At 41.6% G+C, this 15,697-nt stretch overlaps 1 protein-coding gene across 1 annotated transcript in view; it reads left to right on the top strand.

The window, feature by feature from the left end:
• Positions 1 to 15,697, top strand: part of LOC103177885 (protein unc-13 homolog B) — a 304,211-nt gene that overhangs the window by 139,828 nt on the left and 148,686 nt on the right. The window contains exon 4 of the mRNA XM_042335427.1: positions 7,220 to 7,337. Within this exon, the coding sequence (XP_042191361.1) occupies positions 7,220 to 7,337 (118 nt within the window). The remainder of the gene's footprint in view (positions 1 to 7,219; positions 7,338 to 15,697) is intronic.

Raw genomic sequence — 15,697 nt, 5'->3', positions numbered from 1 at the left:
AATAATAATAATAATCCTTGCATTTGATATAGCGCTTTTCACGTCGGGAGGACATCCCAAAGCGCTTCACAGAACACACTGTGAAGTGAATTGACTGTATATTTGTGGGCGAACGCGGCAGTCAATTGCGCACAGCAATGTCCCACAAACAGTCGTAGATTGAAAATGACCAATTTATTATTGTTTTGTTTTTTGAAGGGATTATTATTAGGCGTGTGGAGTAAGGAAACTTGCCCAAGGTTTCGCCCTGCCTGGAATTGAACTCAGGTCTCTCACTTGCAAAGCGAGTGCTCTAACCACTGAGCTACAGGACTCCACATGAAGGGATTTGTGTGTGACGAGTGTGAGGATCTTGAAGTTGATCAGTTCTGTGATAGGGAGCCAGTGGAACCTGGCGAGGACTGGGTCGATGGGGGTATGGACTTTAGATCTAGTAAGTATAGAAGCGACGGAGTGCGGAATTAGTTGTATTTTGTGGATTGTGGTGCTGGGGAGACCAGTGAGGAGGGCATTGGAATAGTCGAGGCGGGAGGTGACAAACGCGTGGACGAGGGTTTTGCCTGCGTTGGGTGTGAGGTACTGTTGAAGGCTGGTAATATGACTGAGGTGGAGGAAAGCGATCCTGGTCAGGATGTGGGGTAGGAAACACAGCTAGGGATTGAACCTGTGTGCAAACTTGGCGTCAGGTTCAGTAAATATTAGGGAAAGTCTAGGGAGGTTGAGAAGGTCAGAGCCATAGGAGAGAAGACGTTAATGGAAGCCAAGGAGTATGGATTCTGTTGTCGACTTTTAGCTACAGGAAGTTTTGCTCATTTAGGCTTTGATGTTCAACCAACAAGCTAACAGATTATCATCGGACCCGGAATCACAGCTGGATGAGAAGTAAATTTGGGTCATCTGCATGTGTGTGGGAGTTTACCCCATGTCTGTGGATGACATCGTCGTCAAGCGGGAGCATGTAAGTGAGGGAAAGAAGGTGGCCGAGGATGGAACCTTGAGGTACTAAACCCTGTTAAACAAAAAAAACTTTGCTTATACAAGATCTTATGGTTACACGGTTTGCACAGCTGGAATATGGATATGATATCCCAGGAAATTCTTTATTTTTGCTTTAGGTGGGCAGCATTGGATGCCCTGCTTTAAATTGAATTCTGAGCTGCAAAGTGTCCCGATGAAAGGCGCTTATAATTTTCATCAAATCTAATGATTTTCTGTTTAAGCAGTGTCAGAGATTTATTGGAAAGTAATCCTTCAGTACAAAAATAAATGTAGCATGTAATTTAGTGTCAGGACCATCAGTGACAAGACAAAGGCAGTTTATCAGGTGCTGGATATGAAAATAAGAACAATCATGTAGTAATAAGTATCACATTTCTCTTACGGTATATCCTGGGTATACACATTGCATAAAAAGGTGTAGTTTGATTTGATTTTTACACACTCACCACAGATTTTGTGATGAGACATCCAGACATTGACAGGAATAAAACACATGTTGAATTACAGATGGACAGCTGAAATGCTGTATTGTTTAGAGGGAGGAAATGAACTAAAATATTGACTTCTGTTAAACTACAAAGCTTCAAAGTTAAAAATGACCTTTGAAACCAATGCAATTTCTTGTCTATGGCAAGAATAGAGCAGCCTGGGACTTCTTGTCAAAGAGGTGTTCATTGCTAATCTGCACAAAATTCTGTACCCCCATCACATCAGTCCTTGTCAGGCTCCACTGGCTCCCAATTATTCAACGGATCAATTTTGAGATCCTCTCACTCTTTTTCAAATCCCTTCATGCCCTCGCACCTCCCTATCTTTCCAATCTAATTACCCCCCACTCTGCCTCCGCTTGGCTGGTTCCGGCCTCCTGGTCGTCCCTCTTGCTCTCAGCTCCACCAAAACTCTGGAACTCTCTCCCTCAATCCCTCCGGCTTGCCCCCTCATTCCCCATTTTCAAATCTCGCCTAAAGACCTTCCTTTTTGATCATGCTTATGGTCACCTCCCCCCTCCTTCTCCGCCTGGCTCAGGGTCAGACTCTGCCACTATCAAGCGCTTTGGGACGCCATCCCGTGTGAAGGGCACTATATAAATGCAAGTTGTTGTTCTTGCTGCTAATCCAAGCAGCTGCTAACCTAAATTGCAGTTTTCTCTGACATGAACTTAGTCAATACTTTCTTTCAGCTGTGATTCCTTTATATGACCACTAGGTGTAGCACTGTGCAGCCAGCTCTTTGCAGCACTGTTGGTGAAAGGATGTCGAGCCATCAGGTCAGTTTGCTTATCTGACTGAAGGGCAAACATCATAATAGGAGTCAGCAATCGAAGCTTAAACTCTCACTGTTACCTTGTTGTTCCATCAATTGCATGTGTTGTCTTGAATTACTTTATGTCTTGTATTTTTATCTTTATCTTATTCTTTGTTTTTCATCCTTTTATCAAATTGGGTTAGATTTTCTTGTATGTCTTTTTAATGTTTGCTGTCTTTTGTTAATCCTGATTCCCTGTCTTATTATGTGCTTTATTAGCTTCGTTTTGGAAAAGGCAAGTGAAAGATGAATGTGGCAATAGACCACTGCAGCCCAAAGGGCGTTTAGATGTTAGGAAATCCAGCCCATCAAGCCTTCTGCATTGTTCATATTCTCTGAGTATCTGATCCAACCATCTATGAACTTTTTTTCAAAGATTTAGATGCTGTTTTTTGGAGATTCCGTAACTGTGCAGATCAGCAACGTTCAGTGAGTTGTTTCCTTGCACAGTTAGTTAATTATAGGTTTGAAGTTGAGAATTAGACTTGTCTTTATTATTATAGGACAAGTTTAGGAATATACAAGACAAGACTTAAAAAAAACTCTACACTTAGCTTCAGTTGAATTATTGCCAAATATCCAATTTCCTCTTGTATGGGCTGTTGCAAGCTGCCTCTTTCACTCTGAGGGGTACATTCTGCATGTTCACTGTTCCTAAGTGCAAATGCTAATATTAAGTTATTTTAAACCAAATTTCTGAGTTAGTCATAATATTAAAATACAATTTTGAGACTTGAAGCATATAAAGAGAATGTAAATTATACACAGTGCCTAACTTAGCTAATATTACAAATTCTTTGAATTACTGAAATGAATTCTTGTGGTGTTAGTTATATTTGCAAAGGAAGTGGAGGTCAGAACTGGAAACCAAAGTAGTATGACTGTCAACTTGTTTTGATTGATGTACAATAGAGATTTGTGTTGTGTAAAGTGATATTTTCTGTTAGTGTTGTCGATGTGTGTAAAACTGGGTCAGCGTCAGTGTTTAACACAGTGACCGAGTAAGGTGTAATATGATGGAATTTGCTTACTATGGGAGAGAAATTCCACTTTGGTCTAGACTCTATTTTCTTACATAAAATTATAGGGAATCTACAGCACCAAAATGGTCCATTTAGCTCAACTGTTTTATAATCCACATGAGCCTCCTGCCATCTTAATTTCCTCTCTTTCCCCCATTCCTCATTCTCCTCTATTCCTTTATTTCTTATTTGTACATATTATATTATTATTATTATAAAGGTTCTACTTAAATGCTTTGATACTTTCTGCTTCAATCACAATGGGTTCTACATTCTCACCACCCTCTTTGTAGAGAAGTTCCTCTTAAACTGTTTTTGATCAGTTAGTGGCTGTCTTATATTTGTGCCCCTTTATCTGTCCTTGCCTGGTTCCAATCCTACCTTTCCCACCGTCTGCACTTCGTGTCCACCAATGGCTTCTCCTCAAGCCCCCGTATTGTCACATGTGGCATCCCTCGGGGCTCTTCCCTCCACAAGCTGCAGATTATTCAAAACTCTGCAGCGCGGCTTCACTGGCTTCCCAGCCCTCAGTGAATCGAGTACAAAACACTCGTTCTCAGCTTCAAATTCCTCCACGGTCTTGCTCCTCCCAACCTCTGCGACCCCCTAACCCCATATCAGTCTGTCCGTTCCATCCGCTCAGCGGACATGGACCTTCAGGTCCCCCGCATTTCCCGCCCCACCATTGGCAGTTGGGCAATCAGCATCTGTGCCCCCACACTCTGGAACTCTATCCCACAATCCTTCTGCCGCACCCTCTCCCTTGCCTCCTTCAAATCCTGTCTAAAAACTTTCTTCTCCAACTGTGCCTTCGGCCCCCCCTCCCACCCCCCTGCCCTCCACCCCTCCTGACCCCAACTCCCAGCTCGGGTCCAAAAAACCCTGACTGTCCAGAGCCCTGGGAAGTCTTTCTGACATGAAGGGTGCTATACAAGTGTAATTTGTTGTTGTTGTTGGAGTTGCCAATAAGTGGAAACAGTCTATTTATGTTAGCTGATCAACCCCTTCATAATTTTGAACATTTGAACACCTCTATCTCATCCTCTCGCAATCGCCTCATCTCCAGGCAAAAAATCTCTAAGCTATCTTGCCTTTCCCACTATCCATGTTCTCTCATTCATGATAACATTCTCGTAAATCTACGCTGCTCTATCTCCATTGCCACAATATCTTCCATATAATCTATTGACCAGGATTGCACACAGTATTCTAAATTAGGTCTCACCGAGGTTTTATACAAAATTAATGTTGCTTCATTTTGATCAGAAAAATTTGCAGGGGTGTGTGGAAAAAGTGTGAGATTGGCACTGATTGGATAGCTTTTCCAACGAGCCGGCACAGGCACGATGGACCGAATTGCCTCCTTCTATACCGTAATATTCTATGATTTTATGATCAGCTAAGATCTAATAGAATGGTGGAATTGGAGTCGCCAACAAGTGGAAGCAGACTATTTATGTTCACCTTATCAACCCCTTCATCATTTTGAACACCTTTATCACATCCTCTTTCAATCGTCTCATCTCCAGGCTAAAAAACCCTAAGCTATCTTGTCTTTCCTGCTGAGTTGTCAGGTTACAGCTGAAGTCACTGTGCACACAAACACATGGAAAGCTGGCCAGTCAGGGGGTGACCATTCTCATGAGCCTTTTCAGTGGCAGCTGGGATGTTGCAGATACCAGGAGGCATTGTGCATAATTAATGTTGGAAGCCAGCCAGGCTGAAAGTGTATTTTAAATACCATGGTACACCTAATAATAGTAATAATGATAATAATCCTTGCATTTGATATCGTGCCTTATCACCTCTTCGAGACGTCTCAAAGTACTTCATAGAACATTCTGTAAAGTGGATTGACTGTATAGTTTTATGAGCAAAATGCGGCATCAATTGCATACAGCAGTGACACACAAACAGTCGTGAATTGAATTGTGTCTGGACCCACGGTATAATGGAGGTCAAATGTGTCTTTTTATGTATTTGGAACATTTTGAAATTGGTTAGGTGTAACTGATTTAACTGATTTACTGTGTAACCATATTCTCAGCGTGCCCAAATTAATTTCATATATTTTGCATAATTGAAAGCTTCATAATTCCTTCTGATACACATCTATACTTTTCACGTGATTAGGACTTGTCATTTGAATACCAGTTCAGAATGTTGTGGTTGGCATAACTTGTTCCAGCGAATTAAGCTCAGTTAGTAGTTGAACACCATCTTTGTGATTATTAATGATATGCCACACTGCTAAGCAGACAAGACTCCTCAGCTGTATAGCAACCTGGAGTTTTTCGATGACTGCTAGTCATTGCTGAAAACCAGCCAAAATATACATCATGTACCTCAATTCAAAGCAATCAAATGTTTTATCTGTATATTATATCTTAATATTAAGTATTAAGATACTTGTGGTAGCTCATTTTGAACAAATTGGTATGTCAGCTCCCAACTCAACATGTCGTCTTTTTTGCTCTTTTTTGTTCTGTTCAGCAAAGTACTGAAAAGAACCATAGTGATGTGGACAGTATTTATTTTCCTGCCTGTTGCTGACAACTTGGACACTTAATTGAACATCACAAAGATCGGGAATAAAAGACCCCCTAAATCTGTTTTTCCCATAGATGTGAATAATTTGCTCCATTAGGAATGCCACGTGCTTCATCTAATGCGGAACGGTTTTGGAATATTTCTCCCTGACTGTCAGATGTAATGGAGTGAATATCTAGAATATCTTCATTCTTACATCCTGCATTATTCATATTGGGTTCTTTTATTATCCTTGTAACTCACGATCCATCATATTCCACTAAGTGTGAGTCTTGGCCTATCCTCCCTCTAATAGTTTTCAGGAATTAATCAACACTTGGTAACTGCTTTTGTTTGGTGCCAGTTTCATATTATATATATATATATATATATATACACGCACATACACACACACATATCTGAATTTTCTACTGTTTCTTCCTCTTATAAGCAGTCTTTTTTTCCTCATGTCCTCGAGGTCTGCAATCACAGGACAACTTAAATAGCCTGTGGGTGTACATTTTGAAGACTTTGACATCTCTCATGGACTCATTTAAGAAATGACTTAATGCTGGAATTGAACAAAGATAGGATTGGTGTTTTAGATGATAAGATCAGAAAGGAATTTCTTCATACATCCTCCCTTATCTTGTTCACTGTGCTCATGCTTTTTTTTTAGAAATGACGAGGGAGAGATTTTATAATTTATAATTATGGAACAACTACTTGCATTTACAGCAACCTGCATTTATATAGTGCCCTTCACATGGTGTAGTGTCTCAGAGCGCTTCAAACCACTTTGGGATCGGAATTAAGCCAGCCAGTTTTCACTGGAAAGGATGCCAAAAGCTATTAGCTAATGTAGAGTTATTGTATTTTGTTTATATGATTTGATTTTTGTATTTTTTGCTATCATGAATTGTTGAAATAATAGGAGATGATTTAATTGTTTCAGCATTGTTATCCTAAAAGACATAAAAACTAAAATAACATTGCTCTTGATGTGAAATTCCAATATATTCATAATTCCAAACTACGAGTTGTACAAAGTGTTCTGATGCAGATCCACCTTGAACATTTCAAACTGCTAAATAAAAATAAAAAAATGTATTTTGGATTGTGCCTTTTCATGTCAAAACATTTCAAAGCATATTGTTTAAGTTTAATTATAATTCTATAAAATGGACTGAATAATAGACTCAGTCAATATTAGAATAGACTGGAATCAAAATAGTTTCGGTCACTAAGAATGAATGTTGGCGATGGTTAACTCTGTACCAAATAGTTTATTTGTGTATCGACACTTATCATGTGATGACAAACTGAACAAGGGACTGATGTTTTGTAACTTTGCTTTCCTGCAGTGAAATCAATCGGCTGGACCTTGGCTTGATTGTGGAGGTGTGGAACAAAGGGCTAATCTGGGACACGATGGTGGGCAACGTCTGGATACCACTGAAGTCCATTCGGCAGTCTGAGGAGGTACGTTTGGCCTCCCACTCGTTCTAAAAGTCTTTGTACCAATTTGCAGAAGATAGATTGGAGATTTCAATCCTCTCATGAGTGCAGCACAAGACCATTTTGGAACACTATATTTTTTTTCATGTGAGCTCTGACAAAGTGGCCTGAGATCAGCCTGAGCTCACTCAGGTGAAGCAGGTGTCTGAGTAGCAGATATCCCTAGAACTCAGTCATGCTTTTCGATTTCTGGAGTTGAACATTCAGCTGCCTAAGATATTGCAGCCTGTTAAAGTGTATGTCAACAATAGTGTATGCTAATAAAAATAATTCTAACATCTCGTTTGCACCTTTCATGTCAGTGGGATGTCCCAAGTGCTTTTTCATAGAATAATGGAAATTACAGGTGCCCTTAATTCTACAGTAATGAAAAGTATTGATTACATAGTAAATCCTTTTACTTCACTTTTAATTACATAATTCAGGACACTTGCTCTTCCTCTGCACACGGACTTCTGCACATGATGAGGACGAGAGAGAGAAAAAGGCAGAAAGAGATTTTGGGTTGGAGGAAATTCCTAGATTTACTCTCACATTTCCGAACGTCCAGAATTGGATAACTTCTTAAATGCAGATTTAACGTCCCATAGTGCAGTGGTTAGCATGCTTGCCTCGCAAGTGAGAGGACCCGGGTTTGATTCCCGGGTGGGATGAAACCTTAGACAAGTTTCCTTACACCACATGCCCCTGTTCAGCTACCTGTAAATAGGACCCGGTTGTTACTCGAATGGTGGATCACTTTCTGGGGGCAATAATCCCTTAATAAAAAATTGGTCACTCAATCCACGACTTTGTGGGACACTGCTATCTATGCGCAATTGGCTGCCACTTTCGCCCTCGAATACACAATTAATTCACTTCACAGTATATTCTGTGAAGCTCTTTGAGACGGCTCAACAACGCGATAAGGCGCAATTTCAAATGCAAGGATTATTACTATTAATGTAACCTTGAAGCAGGTTTTCTGCACTTTTTTTTAAGAGTTGAAGTGAGGAATGCAAAATTGAATGCGAGAGTTAATTTGCCAAATTCTACACATTCTGAAATGCTACATAAACTGAGTAAATCCAGGTGGAATTTCTTCCTCAGAGAGAAAAGCCAAGGGGTGGGGGTGAATAGTCTGAACCTGCAGCCAACATTGTAACCAATTAGTGTTTTTTATGATGTTCAATTATCTGCAATGGGGCCCATTCTGATTAACGTGGATGTTCATTTCTCTCGTGTAGCTCATAGTGCACCTGCATTTACAGATGGTTTGTAATAGACACGACTGTTAGCAGAACCCGAGTGCTTCGCCATTCCTTATGTGAAGGGCGTTATAAAATACAAGTTGTTCTCTTTGACCGTGCCTTCAGCTCCCCTCTCGACTCTCTTCCCCCTCCTCGCTCCCTCCCTTCCCTCCCCTCACCCTGACCATGTCCCCCCTCCTCGCTCCCTCCCTTCCCTTCCCTCACCCTGACCATTTCCCCCACTGCTCGGGTCATGACCCAACTGTGCAGCGCCTTGGGACGTCCTCCTGACGTGAAAGGCGCTTTATAAATGGAATCTTGTTGTTGTTGTTGTTGTTTTTGTTGAAAATAGTGAATTTACTTATCCCTCCTCAAAGTTGTGATTTTTGCAAATCAAATAACGGTACAAGTAAATGTAGCTACATCAGCAAACTTGTTTTTTGAACACTTGCTTTTATGTGGGAGATGATTTTTTTATATAATAGTAATTATATTGTTGCTTTTATGTGGGCGATGATTTTTTTATATAATAGTAATTACATACTGTTAAATCAGAAAACGTAGCTACTGAGGGTCAGAGAAAAAAGACAGTAATTGTTATCAATTCTGTGATTACCAACAATTAGGATTTCCACCACTAGCTCTGTGAAATGTGAATGAAAATGAACAATACGACACTGCCAAATTTCTATTATTCTTTTTTATATTCTAGCAGCAGCAAAGTACTGGCAGGGCTCAAAAAATGGGTGGATCACTTGAACTACTGACCCAGAACCCACTGACATGAGCAGTCAGTATAAACCCAGCTGGTGTTTGCTGCCATTGGTATTAGTTTAAAAGTTATTTTGCTCATAATACATAATTTAATAGATTCATAAGGACACGGTGGACGCAGAAAGTAATGTTCCTTCAAAAGCAAATCAGATAGATTTCTTTTAGGAAATAATATCTTGGTATACAGTATAGAGTTTGGGACACGACATGTGCACGCGACTACCAGGATGGTGGAAGGCGAACTGGATGGGCCTTGGTCTTCTTTTGTGTAGCAATCCATGTGTTCTTATATTCATGGAAATTGGAGCAGTGGAAGAGCACATCAAATCTGTGTTGCTGCCAGTTTCTCCATTGAGGCTAACTGGTCTTATCCCAATTCTCCGTTTTTTCCCTGTACTGATTTATATTCTGCCTCTTCAATAGTTAATTATTTTTAAAAATTCCTTTTTAAATTCCACCACGGCCTGTTGCTCACCAGGAAGCTTGCAAGGAATTTCTGATACTTTCTGAGTTAACTTTCTTCAGTTGAATATCAACAAGACGAATCCCCTCCTAATTGGCTCCTGTCAGCGCCTCCACACCTCAGGCTCTGACAGCCTTACCATCCAAGGATACACACTCCACCTTACTAAGCCAGTCCAGAACCTTGGCATCTTGTTTGACCCTCAACTATCCTTTCTACCCCACATCTGTGCCATGACCCGCTCTGACTTCCACAACCTCCGCAATATTGCCTGACTCCACCATCGTCTCACACCGCAGGCCAGTGTTATCGAATCGGGTTCCACCACCTTTCAGACAATGCATTCCAGACCCAAACAACTCACTGTGTGAAAACATTTCTCCCCACTTCCCCTCTCTTTCTTTTAACAACTATTTTAAATCAGTGTCCTCGGGTTACCGACCCACCCGCCAGTGGAAATAGTTTCTCCTTGTTCACCCTATCGAATTCCCTCATAATTTTGAAAACTTCTATTAAGTCTCCTCTTAACCTTCTCTGCTCGTAAGGAGAATAATCCCAGCTTCTCTAGCCTCTTCTGATAACTGATGTACCTCATTCCTGGTACCATCATGGTAAATAATAATAATAATCCTTGCATTTGATATAGCGCTTTTTCATGTCTTCTAGACGTCTCAAAGTGCTTCACAGAATATACTGTAAAGAACATAAGAACATAAAAATTAGGAGCAGGAGTAGGCCATTCAGCCCCTCGAGTCTGCCCCGCCATTTGATAAGATCATGGCTGATCTTCTGACCTAACTCTAATTATCTGCCCTATCCCCTAATCCCTCTATTTTTTAAAAAATCTATCAGTCTCAGCCTTGAAAACTGAATTGACCATATATTTGTGGGCGAAATGCAGCAGCCAATTGCGCACAGCAGTGTCCCACAAACATATACTAGTGTGGTGCCCAGAACGGAACACAGCATCCACATTGGTGGCCTTACCAGTGTTTTATAAAAATCACTGAATTATTATTCAAAGATGTGCTCGTCACTGTTGAAATGACCAACTTGGATTGTCCTCCTTGGGAGAGAGGTAAACAAGATCAATTGAAGTCATATATTGCCCTTAATGCCCACAAAATATAGTCAATTGCTTTACAGTATTTTCTGTGAAGCGCTTTGAGACATCTAGAAGACCATATCAAATACAAGGATTATTATTAATGCAGGATAGCATCTCAGAGCACTGCACAGTGGCAGGTTGGAAATAGAACGATGGAGAATAAGTGACCATGGACTTGGTCGACAAGGTCAGTTTAAAGGTAGGATTTGAAGATAGATGAAAGGCAGGCAGAGAATTGACAGAGGAAATTCTAATGGTTACAAACTTACTGACAGCTGAACTGGCTCAAAGATAATATGCTTGGCAATGGATTGTTGGAATCGAGTCAATTGTGTGGCTGTCTTGATAGCTCAGTTTCTAAGGCAGGTAGGTCCACAGTACTCCAGTGCACTGATAGCCCAGCCAGTCTGTTTCAATGGCAGACTGGGGACAGAGATTCTTCCCACTCAGCTCCTTTTAACCCTGCAAGCCAAAGCCAAGCCCTATCAAGTGGAATGGTCCTCGCTGGACAAACAACAGAAAGCTTCCAAGTGTAGGTGGCATTCTCGTAACTGTGTTTGGGTACTGCTAATCATGGTGATGGGTTTCTGCATGTGTCAGACACTCAGCGGACCCCAAAAAAGTTGCAATCTTTGTTACCAATTGACAAATCAGTGGGAATACTGTTTCACTATCCATCCTCTGATGGAAATGATAAAAAAAAAGTTAATTTTACACCAACTTGAATTTATATAGTGTATATGGGATAATGTCTTGGCTGGTTGAAGAGCAAGGGATAGCAAGGGGGAGGTGACAATAGGTGTGGTCGAAGGAGGTTTTAAGATGGGACATAAAGACCAAGAGAGGAAAAGATGGGGTGGGTAGAGGGAGTGACTTCCATAGGTTAGGGATGTAGAAACTGAAAGCTTGCCACTGGAATCGAGTGGAAGTGGAAAAATACATTAAACTCTGTCTGCGCAATATGTTGGCAAGAGGGAGCATGTAAATGAGAAAACCTTTATCCTTGTATTTTAAAAATAATTTGCACCAGGTGGATTTAATAACTTAACACCATTCTTAAGTTGAACCATTTTTTTTTAATGCTGACCTCTGCTGGGCAAACATATTCACTTTTTTTACATTCATTGATTATTGTGAAAATGGAACATTTTAGAAATGGAATTTGTTCATAACAAAGTACAAACTCCATTATTTTCGAGTAGAAATATATCCCACCTAATGTCTTTTTAATGATTTCAATTTGAGCCAGCTTGGCATATCTCTCATGACATTATCCATAATATCTTTGCTGAGGGTCAGATGGCTATTATGGGGACAGAAGACCAGAATTCAAGTTGTAGATGTTCTTACAACACACACACATTTAATATTGATCATGATCCATTCTACAAAAAGATTATATTTGATCTGAAATTGCATATTTTTTATTGTATTTTTCTTTTCTGTATTTCAATTTCAACTCAGTAGAAAATATGGTAATAGAGCAGACAGCTAGCATAAGTATTGAAAATGTTTTTATTCGGCTTCTACCTGGTCATTGATGCTGGTCCTATCTTCTATATTGACAGTCCTCAGTTCCATTCTCCAGTTTTGGCTCTATATACTTAGTTGCTCCTTCTTCAGTAAATCTCGAGTTTCACATGAAGTGACACATCTAATACAGTTGGGATGTTAAGAGATGGTGGAGATGGTGAATCTAATAAATGATTACTTCCTGAAGGTTTTTACCAGGGAGGACACGAAAGATGTGCCCCGCAGTATTCCAGCAAATATTGCTTGAACTTCAGGAATGGCATAAGTGAGGCTGAGGATCTCAATAGGCTCAAGAGGCTGAATAACAACAAATTCCCTGGTACAAATGAACTGTAATAATAATAATAATAACTGTACTCCAAATTTCTTGGGGTTACAAGGGAGAATATTTGTGTAACACTGTTAGACATTATGAAGAATCACTCACCACCAATGAAGTTCCAACAGACTGGATGCAGCACATATTGATCTCATATTCAAGAAAGGTAATTGAATCACATGTGGCAACTCTAAACCCATTAGTCTGAATTGGAAAAATGATGGAGCCGATTAGAATTTTTTTTTGAATAAAACACCTATTAAATGACTGCCCGTACAGGTTTAGAAACAACAACAAGATTTCATTTATAGAGCGCCTTTCACGTCGGGAGGACGTTCCAAGGCGCTGGACAGTTGGGTCGGGACCCAAGCAGGGGGGAAATGGTCAGGGGGAGGGAAGGGAGTGAGCGAGGAAGGGGTAGATAGTCGAGAAGGGAGCTGAAGGCACGGTCGAAGAGAAAGGTCTTGAGACCGGCCTTGAAGGAGGAAAGGGAGGAAGCAAGGCGAAGGCACTGGGGGATGGGGTTCCAGAACCTTGGGGCTGAGAGGCTGAAGGCCCGGCCACCGTTGGTAGGGCGGTTAGGGTGGGGGATGTGGAGCAGACCGGAGAGAGGAACGGAGGGTACGGGCAGGTAAGTAGGGGGATAGTAGGTTGGAGAGGTAGGAGGGAGCAAGGCCGTGAATGGCCTTGTAGGTGAGGATGAGGATCTTGAATCTCTGGGGGATGGGGAGCCAGTGGAGGCGAGCGAGGATGGGGAGTGATGTGGTCGCGAAGCCTGGTGCAGGACAGTACACGAGCTGCAGCTTGTGGAGGGAGGTGCCGGGAAGGCCGGCGAGGAGAGAGTTCCTTTTGTCCAGCCTTGAGGTGATAAAGACGTGGACCAGAGTTTCAGCAGCGTGAGGGGTGAGGTAGTGCCGTAGTCTGGCGACATTCCAGAGGTGATGGAAGGCGGTGCCAGTTGTGGCGCAGATATGAGGAAGAAAGGACAGCTCAGGGTTGAACAGAACGCCGAGGTTCGTGACTGGCTTTGAGAGGTGGAGAGTGCAGCCTTGGATGCTGATGGTGTCAGCGCCTGAGGTGCAGAGGCGCTGACGCGAGCCAATCAGGAGGGCCTCAGTTTTGCACACGTTGAGCTGAAGAAAGTTGTCTCTCGTCCAGGACTCAATGTCAGACAGGCAGCTGTCAGGACATTGGTGGTCGTGGAGTTGAGGGTAGAGGAGGAAAGGTAGAGTTGGGTGTCATCCGCATACATGTGGAAGTTAACCCCATGTCTGCGGATGATGTCACCAAGGGGGAGCATATAGAGGGTGAAGAGGAGGGGACTGAGGACAGAGCCCTGAGGGACACCGCACGAGACAGTGCGGGGGCTGGAGGAAAAGCCATTTGTGGAAACAAAATGAAGACGGTGGGAGAGGTACGACCTGAACTACTCAAGGACAGGGCCTTGAAGGTTGAGGTGGGAGGACAAGTGGTGGAGGAGGATAGCGTGGTCGAATGTATCGAATGCGGCCGATAAGTCGAGGAGGACGAGGAGGCAGAGGGAGCCCTGGTCGCAGATGGTCACAGAAAGGGTAGATCACAGAATCAGAAAGCGGCCAGTTGGCCTATCATGTCTGTGCCGGCTTTTTGAAAGAGCTTTCCTATTAGACCCACTCCCACACTCTTTCTCCATAGCCTTACAAATTGTAGATCTTGCACGACCAACTTTTGACTTTTAGAGAAGGTGACAACCAAAATTGACTGTGGGAAGCTATATGACATAGTGTATCTGGACTTCCAAAAGACATTGGACAAAGTACCATGTCGAGGATTCCTTCACAAGCTGATATCAAGGGCAAGACATGGTCATGGATTCAGATTGGTTGGCAGAGGCTCATTGTGATGGGAAGTTGGGTCAAATGTTAAGCGTGTATTTCAGGTAGTCTGTCCTGGACCACTCTTGCTCTTTGTATTAATTAATTGCACAGCAATGTCCCACAAACAGTCGTAGATTGAAAATGACCAATTTAATTATTGTTTTTGTTTTTTGGAGGGATTATTATTAGGCTCTGTGTGGAGTAAGGAAACTTGCCCAAGGTTTCGCCCTCTGCCTGGAATTGAACTCAGGTCTCTCGCTTGCAAAGCGAGTGCTCTAACCACTGAGCTACAGGACTCCACGTTTTGTAGACAAACAAAAGATTGGACTTTAAAAAAAAAGATTAGACGAGCTGGGGCTCATCAATCTTGAAATATGTCTCATAGATATGAACACAATTTTGAATGGGATTGAGAAATGAATGCGCTAAGGTAGTAGAACATAAGTTTAAAGTTGCAAAGGGCAATTTAGAGTAGATAACAGGAAGTATTTCTTTACTCAGAGGGTAATTAATGACTGGAACAGGTCACAAGGAAAGTGGTTGAGGCCACAGTAGCTTAATGTTGTGGTGGGAACCTGGTAGGGTGGGAAGGCTGAGATTACATGGTCCAAATAGCCTTTTTCATCCAAACCTCACTTGTGATGTTACGTACAGTTTGGACAACTCTTTATAGGAAGGATGTAAAAACAATGCAACAGATGCATTGTAAATTCACTTGCTGTTACCAGGCAAGAAGGGGTTGCAGTTCAAAAGAGAAACTAAATTGGAGCCAATGATTTGATGGAAGTTTAATAGTGTAAAGTGATAATAATAATAATCCTTGCATTTAATATTGCGCCTTATCACGTCTTCAAGACTTCCCAAAGTGCTTCACAGAATACATTGTAAAGTGAATTGACTGTATATTTTATGGGTGAAAGATTGGTTCCACTGGTTGATGAGTCAGTGATGAGGACACAAATATCAGATCACAGATATAATTGAAAGGGAGGTTAGATGTTTAGAATGTGGAATTTCTGCCCCATAGTCTGTAAATTATTTA

This window comes from Callorhinchus milii, unplaced genomic scaffold (genome assembly GCF_018977255.1).
Source record: "Callorhinchus milii isolate IMCB2004 unplaced genomic scaffold, IMCB_Cmil_1.0 Scaffold1, whole genome shotgun sequence".
In the NCBI taxonomy this organism is placed as follows: domain Eukaryota; kingdom Metazoa; phylum Chordata; class Chondrichthyes; order Chimaeriformes; family Callorhinchidae; genus Callorhinchus; species Callorhinchus milii.
The sequence above is the reverse complement of the archived record's forward strand: the minus strand, read 5'-3'. Positions and strand labels throughout refer to the sequence as shown.